Source organism: Rhinoraja longicauda, chromosome 14 (assembly GCF_053455715.1).
Source record: "Rhinoraja longicauda isolate Sanriku21f chromosome 14, sRhiLon1.1, whole genome shotgun sequence".
Taxonomy (NCBI): domain Eukaryota; kingdom Metazoa; phylum Chordata; class Chondrichthyes; order Rajiformes; family Arhynchobatidae; genus Rhinoraja; species Rhinoraja longicauda.
The window spans coordinates 336,321-355,468 of NC_135966.1; the positions used below are offsets into that span (position 1 = coordinate 336,321).

Sequence of the window (19,148 nt, forward strand, 5' to 3'; positions counted from 1 at the left end):
TGTTGGGGGTGTGTGTGTGTTGGGGGGGTGTGTGTGTGTTGGGGGTGTGTGTGTGTTGGGGGTGTGTGTGTGTGTTGCGGGGGTGTGTGTTGCGGGGGTGTGTGTTGGGGGGGTGTGTGTGTGTTGGGGGTGTGTGTGTGTTGCGGGTGTGTGCGTTGCGGGTGTGTGCGTTGCGGGTGTGTGCGTTGGGGGTGTGTGCGTTGGGGGTGTGTGTGCGTTGGGGGTGTGTGTGTTGCGGGTGTGTGTGTGTGTTGGGGGTGTGTGTGCGTTGGGGGGGTGTGTGTGTTGGGGGGGTGTGTGTGTGTTGGGTGTGTGCGTTGGGGGTGTGTGTGTGTTGGGTGTGTGCGTTGGGGGTGTGTGTGTGTTGGGGGTGTGTGTGTGTTGGGGGGGGGGGGGGGGTGAGCTGCGGCGGCGGGCCGGCTCTGGCCGGGAGAGGGAACAACAAGCGGCAACGTTAAATTCAAATAAAGCGGATCCGCAAACCCTCGAGAATGCGGTGTTGTCCCCGGAGAACGGGCAATTAAACCGTAAAAGGTAATAAATAAATCTGGTGGAATCTCATAAACCTCGGGGAATAAACAATAAATATATCGGCCTCGAGCGATCCGGGATGACAGAGAAGCGAAAGGATCGCCATATGAATGTTGGGGACTTCACACACCTCAGAGCTTTGTTTTAAAACGTAACTGACCAGAAAATGAAGCTCTTTATGAAGGCAAACCACAAAACCAACCAACAGTGGTTTTAAAATATGTAAATCAAAGATAGGCTCTCTCGTTGCGATGGTAATAAATGGTAATAGCATATTATCTTATGGTGCAAATAAATTATAATAGACCACTTAGAGAAGAATGGGAAAACATCCTATGCTTCCTGTCATATCTGAAAATAAATTTTGACGATCAGAGTAAATGCTGTCCTCAGTCCATCTACCTGTTCATTCCGATAAAACAACGTGTTCGAATTTGGTCGGTTATGTAGCATCTGTAAAGGTTTTGGGTAAGCAATGTTATAGGTGACGGGGTAGGCAATGTAGCGAAAGCTGGGACTATGCAGAAGGAATTGTACAGGTTGGGAGCTGAGAAGTGGCAGGTGGAATACAGCGCAGTAGAGTGTGGAGTCATGCATTTTGGCAGTAGGAATAAAGGCGTAGGCTATTTTCTAAATTGGGAGAGAATTGAGAAATCGAAGGGCAAAGGGACTTGGGGTGCTGGTGCTGGATTCCCAAAAAGTTAATTTGCAAGTCAAATCGGTAATAAGGAAGGCAAATGCATTGCTTGCACTTATTTCAAGAGAACTAGAATATAAAAAGAGGGATGTCATGTTGAGGCTTTTTAAGGCACTGGTCAGACATCATTTGGAGTATTCTGAGCAGTTTTGGGGCCCATAACTAAGGAAGGATGTGCTGGTGTTGGAGAGAGTCCAGAGAAGGCTTACGAGAATGATCCCAGGAATGATTGGGCTAGCATATGATGAGCTTATGAAGGCATTGGCCATGTACTCACCGGAGATTAGAAGGATCGGGGGTTATCTCCTTCAAACATACCGAATAGTGAAAGGCCTGGATATATTGAATATGGAGAGGATGTTTTCACGAGTGGGAAAGTCTCGGATGAGGTTATATTCTCAAAATAAAAGGATATACCTTTATAAAGGAGAAGTGGAGGAATTTTTTCAGTCAGAGGATGGTGAATCTGTGGAATTCATTACCACAGACAGCTGTGGAGGCCATGTCAATGGATATTTTTAAGGGGGAGATTGATAGATTCATTAGTACGGGGGTCAGGTGCTATGGGGTGAAAACAGGAAAAGGGTTGAGATCAGCCTTGATTGAATGTTGGAGTAGACTTGATGGGCCGAATGGACCAATTCTGCTCCGACAACTCAGGAACATTTTAGGTCAGGACCCTTGTGAATAGTTAGCTTGATGATATAAATAGACAATAGAAAATAGGTGCAGGAGGAGGCCATTTGGCCCTTTGAGCCAGCACCGCCATTCAATGTGGTCATGGCTGATCATTCTCAATCAGTACCCCGTTCCTGCCTTCTCCCCATACCCCCTGACTCCGCTATCCTTAAGAGCTCTATCTAGCTCTCTCTTGAATGCATTCCGAGAATTGGCCTCCACTGCCTGGAGGCAGAGAATTCCACAGATTCACAACTCTCTGGCTGAAAAGGTTTTTCCTCATCTCAGTTCTAAATGGCCTACCCCTTATTCTTAAACTGTGGCCTCTTGTTCTGGACTCCCCCAACATTGGGAACATGTTTCCTGCCTCTAACGTGTCCAATCCCTTAATAATCTTATACGTTTTGATAAGATCTCCTCTCATCCTTCTAAATTCCAGTGTATACAAGCCTAGTCGCTCCGGTCTTTCAACACATGATAGTCCCGCCATTCCGGGAATTAACCTAGTAAACCTACGCTACACGCCCTCAATAGCAAGAATATCTCCTTCCTCAAATTTGGAGACGAAAACTGCACACAGTACTCCAGGTGCGGTCTCACTGGGGCCCTGTACAACTGCAGAAGGACCTCTTTGCTCCTATACTCAACTCCTCTTGTTATGAAGGCCAACATTCCATTGGCTTTCTTCACTGCCTGCTGTACCTGCATGCTTCCTTTCAGTGACTGATGCACTAGGACACCCAGATCTCGTTGTACGTCTCCTGTTCCTAACTTGACACCATTCAGATAATATTCTGCCTTCATATTCTTACCTTCCACATTAAACTGCATCTGCCATGCATCCGCCCACTCACACAACCTGTCCAAGTCACCCTGCAACCTCATAGCATCTTCCTCACAGTTCACACTACCACCCAGCTTTGTATCATCTGCAAATTTGCTAATGGTACTTTTAATCCCTTCATCCAAGTCATTAATGTATATTGTAAATAGCTGCAGTCCCAGCACCGAGCCTTGCGGTACCCCACTAGTTACTGCCTGCCATTCTGAAAGGGACCCATTTATCCCCACTCTTTGCTTTCTGTCTGTCAACCAATTTTCTATCCATGTCGTCAGTACCCTACCTGCAATACCATGTGCTCTAATTTTGCCCACTAATCTCCTATGTGGAACCTTGTCAAAGGCTTTCTGAAAGTCAAGGTACACCACATCCACCGGCTCTCCCCTGTCAATTTTCCTGGTTACATCCTCAAAGAATTCCAGAAGATTAGTCAAGCATGATTTCCCCTTCATAAATCCTGTTACCACTATCCAAATGCTCCGCAATTTCGTCTTTTATAATTGACTCCAGCATCTTCCCCACCACTGATGTCAGACTAACTGGTCTATAATTTCCCATTTTCTCTCTCCCTCCTTTCTTAAAAAGTGGGACAACATTAGCTACCCTCCAATCCACAGGAACTGATCCTGAATCTATAGAACATTGGAAAATGATCACCAATGCGTCCACAATTTCTAACGCCACCTCCTTAAGTACTCCGGGATGCAGACCATCAGGCCCTGAGGATTTATCAGCCTTCAGCCCCATCAGTCTACCCAACACCATTTCCTGCCTAATGTGGATTTCCTTCAGTTCCTCCGTCACCCTAGGATCTCTGGCCACCAGAACATCTGGGAGATTGCTTGTATCTTCCTTAGTGAAGACAGATCCAAAGTACCGGTTCAACTCGTCTGCCATTTCCTTGTTTCCCATAATAAATTCCCCCGCTTCTGTCTTCAAGGGACCCACATTTGCCCTGACTATTTTATTCCTCTTTACATACCTAAAAAAGCTTTTACTATCCTCCTTTATATTATTGGCTAGTTTACCCTCGTACCTCATCTTTTCTCCCCGTATTGCCTTCTTAGTCATCTTCTGTTGCTCTTTAAAACATTCCCCTTGACGCGCATTAAAAGTTTTTGCATAGGTAGTAATTTAGTGGATCTTTGAGTAGTTTCATGAGTATATTGTGCACCATGCGGTAGGACAAAGTTTTTGCAAGAGCTGAATATTATCGTTCCATGTACAACTTGCATTTATATAGACACAGAATGCTGGAGTAACTCAGCGGGTCAGGCAGCATCTCTGGAGAGAAGGAATGGGTGATGTTTCGGGTCGAGATCCTTTGTCAGACATTGCATTTATATAGCATCTTTAAAGTAGAATAATGGTTTGATGAGCTTCAGAGGCAAAGAGAAGGTCAGCATTTAAGCAAAATAAATATTAGTAGAAGCCACAGAAATCTTGGTCAAAGGATTTTAGTTAGGGCTGCAAGTGAGGAGGAAAGTTTTTCATTTATAGACAAATTCAAAGGTGTAGGATATGGGCAAATGAAATGGCATCAAGTGATGGTTCAAGGAAAGAGTGAGCCTGAGGAGAATGCCAATAGCTAATACACATGGCATGCAGTCCCTGCCTTTCTCATGTGCAAGTATATTGACTATCATGCATGCTACTGAAATGACTTGAAATCTTGGTAGACATCCATAATGATGATTCTCATGAGGTAAAATACAAATAAAGACTTGGTTAATGTAAATGAGAAATCACTACAATTGGTATTGGTGATAAAATTGGTCCTACACAGCTTTAAACGTTTCAGTGGATCATTCCTCCTGCACTGAGAGGCTACAGCTTTTAGAAAATCAGCTTGTTATTACATGCATGTTGTGAGTCTAGTTGGCCCCATTACAACCAAAGAGATTGAAACTTAGAATTGGTTAAGATAAATTAAGGTGGTATTTCTATAGTGCTGTAGTGTAATTGACAATTGGTAGAAAAATCATACATCAATATTTTAATTTGGTACGGCAAACATTCATTACTGACAAATCATTACTATGCGAAGCAAGGCTCATCTAGACTGCACCAACTGTTAAGCCACCATTTAGATTAAGTTTCACTGCAAGACACAAATTGACATCTAGTTGTGGGTAAAAAAGCTCTTGTTTTGAAATTCTTCATTTTCACCATTTGTCATTTTCATGTTGTTTAATTGTCTTAAGATGAAGAATTTTCTTCTTATTTCTGCCCAATTTCTGCCCTCGTAAATTTGTATTAATTCACTGCGACCATGTTTCTAAGTCATTATAGAAAGTGATTTCCATTAGCAAATGAATCCAAACGCAATGTTGCATCGTGTACATATTCTGCAAGGCGAAGATCATTATTTCACTGCATTTTAACAAATTGCCGTTTCCTTTCCCTTTATATCCATGATAACGTGGTCCTCTGCTATTTTAATGTCATATTTTTCAGCGCTTATCATATTCACTATGGAGTATGGTCACTGCACAGCTTCTGTTATTAGAATGCCCGTAGGGCTCCTGTTGATTTTGTAGCCCATCAAGTCCACATGCACCGCCCTCCACTGAGCACATCATTTTCTCAGCTCAAGTAGCTTCTCTTTTAGCCAACTTGCAGAGAATAATATAGCTGTCAGAATGACTTGTTAAGTCTCTTTTTGTAAGTTGTGTTGAAAATCTTTTTGGACCTATTTCCGGACCCTTCCCCCCCCCCCCCCCCCCCCCTCCTTCATCACGATGATGATTTGGGCCATTGTCTCTTTGCTGTCTTTGATCTTAAGACTATTAATAACTGTATTTATTGCTTTCCGCACATACCTCATCTTTATGGTCCACCTCTTATGCAATTGCAATCCTTCCTGGACCGTATCTGTGACTGAGTTTCCATACCGACTTCCACAACTATGTGGAATCTGCTACTTTCCATCTTGCCTTCTGTAAACATTTCAGCTCTTCATCTGTTTCAGTAACATAATTTGATAATTTCTATTCAAATGAGAAATTGAGTTGTCAGCTGACAAGTCCCTTCTGCACTGGATGGTTCCATTTAGTATAAGAAAATAACTGCATATGCTGGTACAAATCGAAGGTATTTATTCACAAAATGCTGGAGTAACTCAGCAGATCAGGCAGCATCTCGGGAGAGAAGGAATGGGTGACGTTTCGGGTCGAGACCCTTCTTCAGACTGATGTCAGGGGGGCGGGACAAAGGAAGGATATAGGTGGAGACAGGAAGATAGAGGGAGATCTGGGAAGGAGATGGGGAAGAGAGGGACAGAGGAACAGAGGACAGAGGATCGCCTCGTGGCGCCACGGGAAAAGAATGAGGAGGTGATAATGACTTTTCTTTGCCTTCCATCACAGTGAGGGCTGTTTGTGTTGAAAATTGTATCTGTGTGTCCTGTGCTTTTTGTTGTCTACTGCCGGACCCTGACGTGAGAGGACGCTGGCGCTGTTTGATCGCCGCTTCTCCGTCAGGATAGTTTGTCTGTTTGTTTTTATGTTATGATTGTTTTTGTAAAGCGCTTTGAGCTCCTGGTAAGGCGCTATATAAAATAAATGCTTATTATTATTATTATTATTATTATTATAAAATTGGAGAAGTCGATGTTCATACCACTGGGCTGCAAACTGCCCAGGCGAAATATGAGGTGCTGTTCCTCCAATTTCCGGTGGGCCTCACTATGGCACTGGAGGAGGCCCATGACAGAAAGGTCAGACTGGGAATGGGAGGGGGAGTTAAAGTGCTCGGCCACCGGGAGATCAGTTTGGTTAATGCAGACCGAGCGCAGGTGTTCATTGAAGCGATCGCCGAGCCTGCGCTTGGTTTCGCCGATGTAAATAAGTGCCGAGCCTGCGCTTGGTTTCGCCGATGTAAATAAGTTGACATCTAGAGCAGCGGATGCAATAGACGAGGTTGGAGGAGGTGCAGGTGAACCTTTGTCTCACCTGGAAAGACTGGGTCCTTGGATGGAGTTGAGGGGGGAGGTAAAGGGACAGGTGTTACATCTCGTGCGGTTGCAGGGGAAAGTGCCCGGGGTTGGGGTGGTTTGGGTAGGAAGGGACGAGTGGACCAGGGAGTTACGGAGGGAACGGTCTCTGCGGAACACAGAGAGGGGAGGGGATGGGAAGATATGGCCAGTGGTGGGGTCCCGTTTTAGGTGACGGAAATGTTGGCGGATGATTTGCTGGATCCGCTGGCTGGTGGGGTGGAAGGTGAGAACGAGGGGGATTCTGTCCTTGTTGCGAGTGGGGGGAGGGGGAGCAAGAGCGGTTCCATTTAGTGTTCTGCTTCCAGTCCTTTCACAAGCAAGAGACTCAGCAATGCTCAACCTCTACCCCAATACAGATTTACACTATTATTTCTGCCACTCCACAGATCATTTTATTGTGGCACAGGAGGAGGCCCTTCTGCATAGTGATGTCTTCTTGAATTTTTATAGGTCTTGCACTAAATCCATTTCCTGTGTCTGCTTTCAAGGTAGAGTTAATACCACAGGAAAAATTCTGCTCTTGCATTGTAGAGATGCACCACCTCTACCATTTTCCACATTATTGATCATGGCCCTGCAGTCACCTTCTGTCTGAGATAGCAATTTGCACTATCTGATGTATGGGATAGTATTTGTCTCTCCACATTTGGGAGAGCATATGAAATGCCTTATTTGCTCAGCTTCTCTTTGTAGGTACAACCACAAGGAACCTGCGGTCCATCACTTGAATTCCTCCTATAAATTCCATTTGATCTCTTCGCCTTGATCCTTCCTCAAAAATAATCGGGAACAATTGTCTACTTCTAGGCATCCTTTAAATCTATGATCATTTAAATAATTTCAGTAATTTAACGTGTTGTATATATTCTGATTGTCAGATCTATTATCATTTATCTCCCAGGTTTCCAAACCTTTCATTTTCTTGCACTTTCCTCTCATTTCCGTACTGTTTACATACATGTATTTCTCTAATTGTTAGTCATTCTTTTACTTGACTTGGACTAGTTATATCATTCCATTCTGCTTGTAGTTATGCCATTTTATATATTTATATTCTCCTCCTTTCCTGACCATATTAATATTCCTGTCGATCTTCTTTTTCAGTTCTGAAGAAGGTGCAGACCTGAAATATATGTTCTCTCCATGGATGCAGATTGACCTGCTGTGTGTTCCAATTTTTTTTACAGACATCAGTACATAGAGTATTTCACTTTTTATCTTTTTATGTATTACTTAACCAAATTGGTAGTCATAAGTTGAACACGATTTACCCTGTTTAGCTAGTCTTTCTGAGTTTTGCCAAGCTTTGATTTGATCAGAATACACTTTCACAATTTTTAAGTACTTGATTGCATGTGTGTTTATACGGAGTTGGATGTGATTCCATCTTTTATTCCATTCAACAATCACTGTTCAAAATGGCAAAAAAATTTGATTGTCAGGGTAGAGAACCAAATCACTTTGGGTCACATTTTCAAATGGTATTGATGAGCTGTGAATTTTGTCAGAGCCCTTCCAGACTGTTATCATAGGTCTGGCAGAAGTAACGAAGTAGAGCAGGGGATGGCCGGGCAAATGTAACTTCTATTGCTATTGGAAGGTAGACACAAAATGCTGGAGTAACTCAGCGGGGCAGGCAGCATCTCTGGAGAGAAGGAATGGGTGACGTTTTGGGTCGAGACCCTTCTTCAGACTATAGCTTCTATAGCTATTACATTTTTTAAAAATTTTACATTGGTTTCATACATTTTTTGTGTGAGATAAAATTACTGGAATTATGTTCATGCATGCTCAATTATGGAAAATGTAATAGATAAACTATTGAAAAAGATATGGTGCTTCATGTAAAGTAGAAGTATCTTAATTTACTGCCTGCATCACAGGAGGCTGTTTTGGCCATTGGGTCCATGCTGACCCCAAGCAGAGCGATCCCATTATTCCCATTCCCCCACCTATTTACTTATCAGCTTCCAAGTTATTCTTTGTCACATGCCCATCAAATCTTCTTTAACTCTTTTGCCATTTATGTTAAGGCATAATTTACTGGAGCTAGTTAATCTATCAGCAAGGCTTTAGGATGTGGGAGAAAAAAAGCACCAGGTTGGAGAGGGGGCAAGAAACAACACAGTCACAGAGACAAAGTGTAAACTCCACTAGGGTCAGGATCCTACCCATGGCACTGATGCTGAGAGGCATTCTTACATAGACATAGAAACATAGAAAATAGGTGCAGGAGTAGGCCATTCGGCCCTTCGAGCCTGCCCAATATGATCATGGCTGATCATCCAGCTCAGTAGCCTGTACCTGCCTTCTCTCCATACCCCCTGATCCCTTTAGCAAAAAGGGCCACATCTAACTCCCTCTTAAATATAGCCAATGAACTGGCCTCAACTACCTTCTGTGGCAGAGAATTCCACAGACTCACCACTCTCTGTGTGAAGAAATGTTTTCTCATCTCGGTCCTAAAAGACTTCCCCCTTATCCATAAGCTGTGACCCCTGGTTCTGGACTCCCCCAACATCGGGAACAATCTTCCCGCATCTAACCTCTCCAACCCCTTAAGAATTTTATATGTTTCTATAAGGTCCCCCCTCAGTCTTCTAAATTCCAGCGAGTACAAGCCCAGTCTATCCAGTCTTTCCTCATATGTAAGTCCCGCCATCCCAGGGATTAATCTGGTGAACCTTCTCTGTACTCCCTCTAAGGCAAGAACGTCTTTCCTCAGGTTAGGAGACCAAAACTGCACACAATACTCCAGGTGCGGTCTCACCAAGGCCCTGTACAACTGCAGCAGAACCTCCCTGCACCTAAACTCAAATCCTCTTGCTATGAATGCCAACATACCATTCACTTTCTTCACTGCATGCTGCACCAGGTCACGTTGCATCTCCCCTTCTCCCAATCGGTCACCATTCAGGTAATACTCTGCTTTCCTGTTCTTGCCGCCAAAGTTATCCACATTATATTGCATCTGCCATGCATTTGCCCACTCGCCTAATCTATCCAAGTCACTCTGCAGCCTCCTAGCATCCTCCTCGCAGCTAACACTGCCACCCAGCTTCGTGTCATCCGCAAACTTAGAGATGTTGCATTCAATTCCCTCGTCCAAATCATTAATATACACTGTAAATAATTGGGGTCCCAGCACTGAGCCATATCAGAAAAATGCTGAAATAACTTCAGATATTTTAATACAAAGATCTAGGCTGCATCAATAGACAATAGACAATAGACAATAGGTGCAGGAGTAGGCCATTCAGCCCTTCGAGCCAGCACCGCCATTCAATGCGATCATGGCTGATCACTCTCAATCAGTACCCCGTTCCTGCCTTCTCCCCATACCCCCTCACTCCGCTATCCTTAAGAGCTCTATCCAGCTCTCTCTTGAAAGCATCCAACGAACTGGCCTCCACTGCCTTCTGAGGCAGAGAATTCCACACCTTCACCACCCTCTGACTGAAAAAGTTCTTCCTCATCTCCGTTCTAAATGGCCTACCCCTTATTCTCAAACTGTGGCCCCTTGTTCTGGACTCCCCCAACATTGGGAACATGTTATCTGCCTCTAATGTGTCCAATCCCCTAATTATCTTATATGTTTCAATAAGATCCCCCCTCATCCTTCTAAATTCCAGTGTATACAAGCCCAATCGCTCCAGCCTTTCAACATACGACAGTCCCGCCATTCCGGGAATTAACCTAGTGAACCTACGCTGCACGCCCTCCATAGCAAGAATATCCTTCCTCAAATTTGGAGACCAAAACTGCACACAGTACTCCAGGTGCGGTCTCACCAGGGCCCGGTACAACTGTAGAAGGACCTCTTTGCTCCTATACTCAACTCCTCTTGTTACGAAGGCCAACATTCCATTGGCTTTCTTCACTGCCTGCTGAACCTGCATGCTTCCTTTCATTGACTGATGCACTAGGACACCCAGATCTCGTTGAACTCCCCCTCCTCCTAACTTGACACCATTCAGATAATAATCTGCCTTTCTATTCTTACTTCCAAAGTGAATAACCTCACACTTACCTACATTAAACTGCATCTGCCATGTATCCGCCCACTCACACAACCCTCACAATTCACACTACCCCCCAACTTAGTATCATCTGCAAATTTGCTAATGGTACTTTTAATCCCTTCGTCTAAGTCATTAATGTATATCGTAAATAGCTGGGGTCCCAGCACCGAACCTTGCGGTACCCCACTGGTCACTGCCTGCCATTCCGAAAGGGACCCATTTATCCCCACTCTTTGCTTTCTGTCTGTCAACCAATTTTCTATCCATGTCAGTACCCTACCCCCAATACCATGTGCCCTAATTTTGCCCACTAATCTCCTATGTGGGACCTTGTCGAAGGCTTTCTGAAAGTCGAGGTACACCACATCCACTGACTCTCCCTTGTCAATTTTCCTAGTTACATCCTCAAAAAATTCCAGTAGATTTGTCAAGCATGATTTCCCCTTCGTAAATCCATGCTGACTCGGAATGATCCCGTTACTGCTATCCAAATGCTCAGCAATTTCGTCTTTTATAATTGACTCCAGCATCTTCCCCACCACTGATGTCAGACTAACTGGTCTATAATTATAACCATAAACCTGGCCTGGTAGCTTTGGAATTGCCATATTTTCAATTGACGATTAAGATGAGATCCTCTCAGGTTAAGGTAAAGATTTCTGTCATTCTTTTCCAAATAATATTAAATCATGGCTGACGTACCTCAATCAATGTAAAAAATATCTATTCATTCTGTGCATTTTGGAGGATTGTGCAATGTCCTCTGTGTTTCCTGCATTTTAACAGTGACCAGATTAAAAGGCATGGAAAAATAAAATTGCACAAAACTGATTTGGCACATTAATATTGGCAAATTAAATTTTGGGAGTGATTTTCCCCATTTCCGGACTTGGGGAGTGAAAATGAAACGCAAATCTTGGTTGTTTTTCTGTATTTTCTGACCATTGTTTTAGATTTATGGTCCATTTTGCATAACATTTCTATGAATTCGTGGAAAGGATATAATACATTTTTCTTTTGAACGCAATTTTAATCCTATGAATATTAATAATTAAAAATCTATGTTCTAAAGTGATCCTTGCTGCAATATGTCAGTTTCCCTTTGAATGTTGGGTGCCCAGACGTACACAGAATATTCTTAAATTTGGCACCAATTACGTAAGTATAGGTTAGACGATATATTCTCACATTGACTCACTGCTCCCAATCATTAATCTTCCGTTCAACTTTTCAGTCTTTTGGGCAATTTCATGCTCATTGTATGATTCCTGCATTCTACACCTTTTGTTCCTGAGCCCAGCTATCTCGTTCACTCTTGCTTGTCACCTGTTTAGATCCCATTGTACACCAAATCATTTTTCGATACTCAGATGGTTGAATTGCAAAGTCTGTTCTAGTATGAGCATAGCACTTTTTGAATATTGCAACAGAAGTGTTGAATATTTAAGCTGCTTAAAACTAATCCTTTTCTCCAAAAATAATTACTCTGCAATGAAAGCCAACCCATCGGGATATGGGTCCCTTGCTTTTATCACCAATCTGATTACATATTACTTGTACATTTTCTCTTACTTTATAGAATCTACCCTGTCCTTTAAAAAGCAGACTGAAACCAGCACAAACTGAATGTTGTGCAAAACATGGAAGTTTTAAACCTATTTCTGAACAGCTATGCTGTACACATTTTCTATAGATAATTCTGTATAGCCAAAAAATTAGTTTACATGATGCTTACTTTTGAGTTCATTCATTTTGCAGGCTCGTGCTTTTAAATCGGCTCCAATTTGTGGCGCTGTTTAGTGTGTTACAGGCAAGACTTTCTCCACAAAATCATGCAGTGATTTTATTACATTTTACATGCTTGGTGACCTGCATTGTAGGTCAAAGATGATATATTTCATAAGATTGATTCTTATGTGGATAACGTGATGGAAAAAACATGGAAACCAATATTCAGTGGACTTCATTTATCTTTTCCTTTTTAAGACATCCAAGGTGAAATATTTTTGAATTAATTTCTTAAGTAGAAAGAGAGTGAAATTGAATGTATTAATGGTACTTGCAACCATTGTTATATTGCATTGAACTTTGTTCATGCTCTGACCTTGATCAAGTTTCCAGGATACTTTTTTGTCAAGTTATTTTTAAAGTTTGGGTTGCTTACACTATTCATCCAACAGCTGTATAAATATTGCTCCGAATCCTATTTTAAGCTGCATTTCTACAGATCATTTTTGAATTTCAGAACCTGAAGGTGACTCTAATCTCTTTCCTTGCGATTCTTTCATAATTCTTGGGTCTAATGTTTTTCTTTTAACTTTCAGCCTGACAAAAATTCTTGGAGAAATCACATCCCTATAGTTTATGAAATCGGCCAACTTTTAGACCAAGTTAGACAGTGAAGCAACCTGTTAGACCTTCTACTACCCAAGAAAGAACCTAGCCTGCTTTTACCGTAATTGGAACATACACTTGTGCCAAAATGGCAAGTTTTGGCAGGGGCCAGAGCAATCAAATGCGTGCTAAGAGGAAGAGTCGTTTTCATGATGCAGAAGCTGGAGGTCATGCTGCAGGTCCGCCTTTGAATATTCAAGCAGCTCTTGGGACATTGTGCCAGAATCCACACTTGGCTGGCTTAATAAATTCTGGACAGGGTCAGAACTATGGCCCGCAGGGTGTGGGACCAGGTCAGAACTTTGGTCCACAAGGTCAGGGTCAGAATTTTGGCCTACAAGGTGTAGGACAAAGAGCTAAAGGTTTGATGTCTTCAGCTGGTGGGCCCTCACGATACAGCGATACTGCTAGCAATAGTTTGCCTTCCTTGTTTGGAGTTAGAAATCAGAATCAACAATCTCACGCTCATCAGAAGCAAATTGATGCAGACAGGGCCAGTAACATTTTAGCTGCATTTGGTCTTTCATCCAGGGATTTGGATGAATTGAGCCACTATCCTGAAGACAAACTTACACCTGAATCCTTGCCAGAAATTCTTATGGAGATTAAAAGAAGAAGGGCTAACGAAGGAGCATCTTCAAAATACAACAGAGGTGATGGTTCCCTACGACATGACCGTTCCTATAGAGCCTCTCATGATGACTGGGAGGAAGAAAGACATTTTAGGAAACATAATTATGGCAGTCGTGACTCCAGTCTTGACTCAGTGGTTGAATATAGCCACGGTCATTCTTCTCGAGAGTCAAGTTCTAGATATGACCGGAAGGACTATGAACGTGAGCGATTAAGAGGAAATGATGACTTTTCCAGAGAGGAAATGCATCTCCCTGAGTCTTCACACAATTTTAATAAATTTGATTCTGATTATGGAAGAGCTGCTCATCTTCCTTCTCCTCGTACGCATGAAAGGTCTCTCTTTGAGAGAAAACGAGGATCTCCTTCGTTGAACAACGTAAATGATTACCATGGTTTTTTGCCAGCAGTCTTCCCATACTTGTGTTCGCTGTGTGATCTAACCATTCATTCTGTACAGGTGAGTGACCTCTCAATTCTTTGAGTTACATTAGAAAGAAGTATAACTATTACAGTTGCGGCCCTCCTTGGACTTGGAAAACATCATTTGGTTTTAAGGTTGTCTCAAATTACTTTATGGATAACCTTGGCTTCTGATGCATTGTTTGCCAGTTAAAAAAAATATGATGCAATTAAATCTCCATTTCTACACATTCTTTTCTTTGGGCCGAGAGGCATTCATGCAAATTTTCATTGGATTTTGAGCTCATTATTGTGTTTCACCTATGTTTGGCTTCTGTACTCTCCTTGCTGAATACTTGAACTTCACTTAGTTCAAATTCCTTCAGGTTAGAAATTCAAAATGCCATATGAAGTTTTCTAAGTCTATGCTTTTGATTATTTGAAGATTTGGTTTTGTTGGGTGGACAGATTACTGAATGGTCTTATTTCCAATAAAAATGAAAAGGCCATGTCATAGTCCATTTAAACTTTTTTTCTTTTTCTATCTCGGATATGGCAGCAGAAATCATTTTAAAAACACAAGCATTTGAATTTTCCTGTGTAAATGAATTGATTCTGTTCATTCTCTTTCTCCTATTTTCTGTTTGTAACTCCCATCAATCTTCCATCTCTAATGATGGTATTTCTTCCTGTGCTCTTTAGCATAGGTATAATTTCTTGCTAAGGGTTTGAGTTTCATTTCCACTAACTGATTCCATGAGGCTTTCACTGTTTTATCCACAAATTCATAACTCGGAGATATGTTTTTGAAATAGTCAAAGCATTGCCTAAACAATTAAAGTTCACCACCTATGACTATATTTCCACCGCACAAATTACATTTCTCATGGGTTACAAATATAAAAGGAATGTGATTTGGGATTTCTAGTTGCAATACATGATTCCTATTTTAACACCATATTTTTTAACATTGACTCCATTGAAATTCAGTTGTATTTTCACTGAAACTTTTGAGAGCCTTTGGTGTCTAAAATGTAAATGTATAGTGCCAAATCCTATGGATTGGTGATCACCAGCCATCCGATCTTTTAAATCTTTCAATGGGTCTTGAACCCAGGCTTGATGTTATACTTAATGTGTTTATAGCTTTGCATCTTAAATTACGTAAACTCTTTTTATAGCTCTGTTTTAGAATTTACTCAACACAAAATTTTTACCAGAAACAGTGTTCTCCTTAATTGTTATTATAGGCAAGCAGGTTTTGGTGGAATGAATATGATGGGGTTAGTTATATTTGTAGCAAAGTAACTTGGGAAAACCCTGAAAATGCTATATTCTGGCTGATGGGACAATCGCCTTCATTGCGAAGGAAATTTGAGTGGAACTTTGACTTTATAATTCCGCTAAATATTATTTGACAACTGCTGGTGAAATAAAAATTTTATACTTTGATAATTTATTTAAAAAACACAATATTTAGTTTGTTGTCGTGTGTACCGACCGAGGTACAGTGAAAAGCTTTTGTTGCGTGTTAACCAGTCAACAGCAAGACAATACATGATTACAATCGAACCATCCACAGAGTACAGATACATGATAAAGGAAATCATGTTTAGTGCAAGATCAATTCCAGTAAAGTCTAATTTAAGACAGTCCAAGGGTCACCAGTGAGGTAGATAGTAGCTCAGGACCGCTCTCTAGTTGTTAATAGAATGGTTTGGTTGCCTGATGACAGCTGGGAAGAAACTGTCCCTGAAGCTGGCGATATGCGTTTTCACACTCGTGTACCTCTTGTTTGATGGGCGAGGGGAGAAGAGAGAGCGGCCGCGATGAGACTGGTCCTTGATTATGCTGCAAAATGGAGTCAATGGAAGCGAGGTTAGTTTGTGTGATGGTCGGGGCTGTGTCCACAATGACTTCTGTAATTTCTTGTGGTCTTGGATGGAGCTTTTCCCAAACCATGCTGTGATGCATCCCGATAAAATGCTTTCTACGGTGCATCTATAGAAGTTGGTGAGAGTTGTTGAGGACAACTCCTGAAACTAATCCTAAAATATTTCTTTGAAATTGACTGGTGACAGTGTTTAAGTTACCTTAAACCAAATTATACTGTTAACTTCAAAAGACCTATACTTTAAAGTGGGGTTTAAAAACATACAATTTAAGTAGACAATTTAAGGTACAGAAACTTCCTCTAGGGGCTAGTGGAATCAAGGGATAGGGGGAGAAGGCAGGCACAGGTTACTGATTGTAGATGATCAGCCATGATCACAATGAATGGCGGTGTTGGCTCGAAGGGCCAAATGGCCTCCTCCTGCACCTATTTTCTATGTCTATGTCCATCTGAAGGAGGAGGCAAACAGAAAACAAATCTATTCCAATCGCAACAGTAGCTGCTGGAAATCTGAAATAGAAATTGAAAGAAGCGCAGACCCGGTGGGTTTGGCAGCATCTGTGAAAAGAGAAACTGTTAGTGTTTCAGGTTCTTGACCCTAAGGCTGCAAGGACCATTCCTTCCCAACTGCATCTAACCATGGTAGCAGCTTTTGGAACACGCTCATTTGATCATTGTGTTAAAGAATCTGGGCCATAGTTGGAAAGGTATGGTTGATCCTGAGGGAGATTAAAAAGAAAGCTAGGGAGACAAAAATGAATGAAGAAATATTGGCAAGTAAAATTAAGAAATGATTTAACCTATTTAATGAACACGGGAAGGGACAGAAGACAAAAGAACAAATCATGGTCTATTAGAACCCAGAAGAGTAACTTAAGTATAGAGGTAAATACATGTTACAATGCTAAAGAATTTGAATCTGTGTACACATCCGAGGACAAATTCAATCATACTGCGATCTCTACTACCTTGGGGTACATTCATTATGTGGCCATTAATCAATCTTATTAGTAAATACCAGGTCTTGTGTAACCTGCTCCAGTGTGTATAGTTTTAAGAATTGAGGATCTACTGCAAATTAAGAATCTCTTGCTTTGCCAGTTCACATCATCACCACAATATAATTATTGCCCTAACCCTGTCTTTACCTTCCTCTGGTAATGCTGCCTCAAACTGCTTTATAGTTGTCAACACAATTTATCTCAGCTGGGCTCCTGTTGCTCTGTGCCATCACACCTACTCTGGTGGAATGGCGGGTCAGCCTTGGCTTCTTGGGCATTGAAATCTGTATTTGCAAATCTGATCAATGGTTTTCAAACTAAAGGTTAATTGTTTCTCTTTCCACAGGTGCTGCCTGGCCTGTTGACTGCTTCCATCATTTTCTGTTTTTATTTCAGATTTCCAGTATCTGCAGCTTTGTTTTAAAGAAATCACTCGCAGGGGCTGCAGATGGAAAGGGGATGGTATTTGTAGTAATAAAAAGGAACTGCATGTGTTGGTTTATACCAAAGATAGATACAAAATGTTGGAGTAATTCAGAGATTCTGGTGAAAAAGGATAGATCAGGTTTCGGGTCAGGACCCTTCTTCAAACTGATTGTTATAGGGAGCGCAAGGGAAAAGTACTGGGAGAGAAGAGGGGCGGACAAATCGCAGCAGGCAACAGATGATTTCAGGCGAGGGGGTTCCCTGATGGCAAATTGTTGGATAGAAACAGTTGTGAGCCCAAGAGGGATACATTGCTGCAAACTGTGAAGCTAGTGAATTGCATTTGGAGTATTGCGTGCAGTTCTGTTGCTTCCTTACAGAAAGCATGTGGAAGATTTAGCCGAGGAGATTTACCAGAATGCTGTCTGTATTAGGAGATATTTAACCATAGGGAGAGGTTGGACAGACCAGGATTGTTTTCACTGCAACTCTGGAGGTTCAATACTGCTAGAAGCATGTAAAAATTGAGAGAGGCACAGATGGGGTAGACAGTCAGAACCTTTTTCCCAGCACGGAAAAATCAAATACTAGATGACATAGCCTTAAGGTGAGAGGGACAAGTTTTAAAGGAGACATGCGTGGCAACTTTTTTACACAGGATGGTGAGTACCTGTACTGTGCTGCAGTGGTTGGTGGTTGATGCAGATAAGATGGTGGCATTGAAGAACATTTTGGATGTGCACGGAATGGAGTGAAATGGATAATGTGCAGGTAAATAAGAGATGGTCTTGGCATCATGTTTGGCACAGACATTGTGGGATGATGGCCTTGTGGTCTACTGTTCTATAGAGAGTTCCAACTCCATCTTCAAATTTGCTAATGACACCACTGTTGTTGGACGAATTATAGATGCTGTTGTGTCAGAGTACAAGTGGGAGATCAATCGACTGACCGAATGGTGCCAGAACAATAATCTTGCTCTCAAATCAGTAAAACCGAAAAACCTGTTGAGAAGAAAGCCGAGAATCCACAAACCTGTCTTCATCGACGGAGACGGAGAGAGTAAAAAACCTCACATTCCTGGGCGTACACATCTCTGAAGATCTGTCGTGGAACCAGCACATTGATGCAATCATAAAGAAATCCCATCAACATCTCTCCCTTCTGAAAAGACAGGAGATTCGGTATGTCGGCGAATACTCTTTTGAGGTTCTATAGGTGCCCATTAGAGAGCATATTGACTGGTTGCATCATGGCCTGGTTCAGCAACTCAAATGTCCATGAACGAAGATGTTTGCAAAAAGTGGCGAACACTGCCCAGTCCATCGCGGTTACTGACCTCCCCACCATCGAAGGGATCTACAAGAGTCGCTGCTCCAAAAAGGTAGCCAGAATCCTCATAGACCCACATCACCCTAGCCACCATCCTCCCTCCTGCCATTGAGAAGAAGATACAGGAGCCTGAAAACTGTAATGTCCAGGTTCAGGAGCAGCTTCTTCCCATCAAGCTACAAAACATTGCAAACTCCAACTAAGCTCCGAACTACACAGACATACGCACTGAACTTTTTTGTTTGTTTTGGTGTTTACAGAGTACTGTGTTTACATATCTGTTGTGCGGCTGCAAGTAAG

General features: G+C 42.1%; 1 protein-coding gene across 4 annotated transcripts in view; it reads left to right on the plus strand.

Moving 5' to 3' along the window:
* The window catches only part of LOC144599985 (matrin-3-like), a 52,532-nt gene that overhangs the window by 912 nt on the left and 32,472 nt on the right, over window positions 1-19,148 (plus strand). Inside the window, exons 1-2 of one of the 4 annotated variants that reach the window (XM_078411279.1) lie at window positions 5,870-6,082; window positions 13,091-14,253. The exons of 1 other annotated variant lie outside the window; for it this stretch is intronic. In XM_078411279.1, the coding sequence (XP_078267405.1) occupies window positions 13,249-14,253 (1,005 nt within the window). In that variant the 5' untranslated portion in view covers window positions 5,870-6,082; window positions 13,091-13,248. Of the gene's footprint in view, window positions 1-5,869; window positions 6,083-12,566; window positions 12,762-13,090; window positions 14,254-19,148 lie in introns of those variants that run through there. 2 more of the 4 variants (XM_078411278.1, XM_078411277.1) reach the window with 2 other exon arrangements.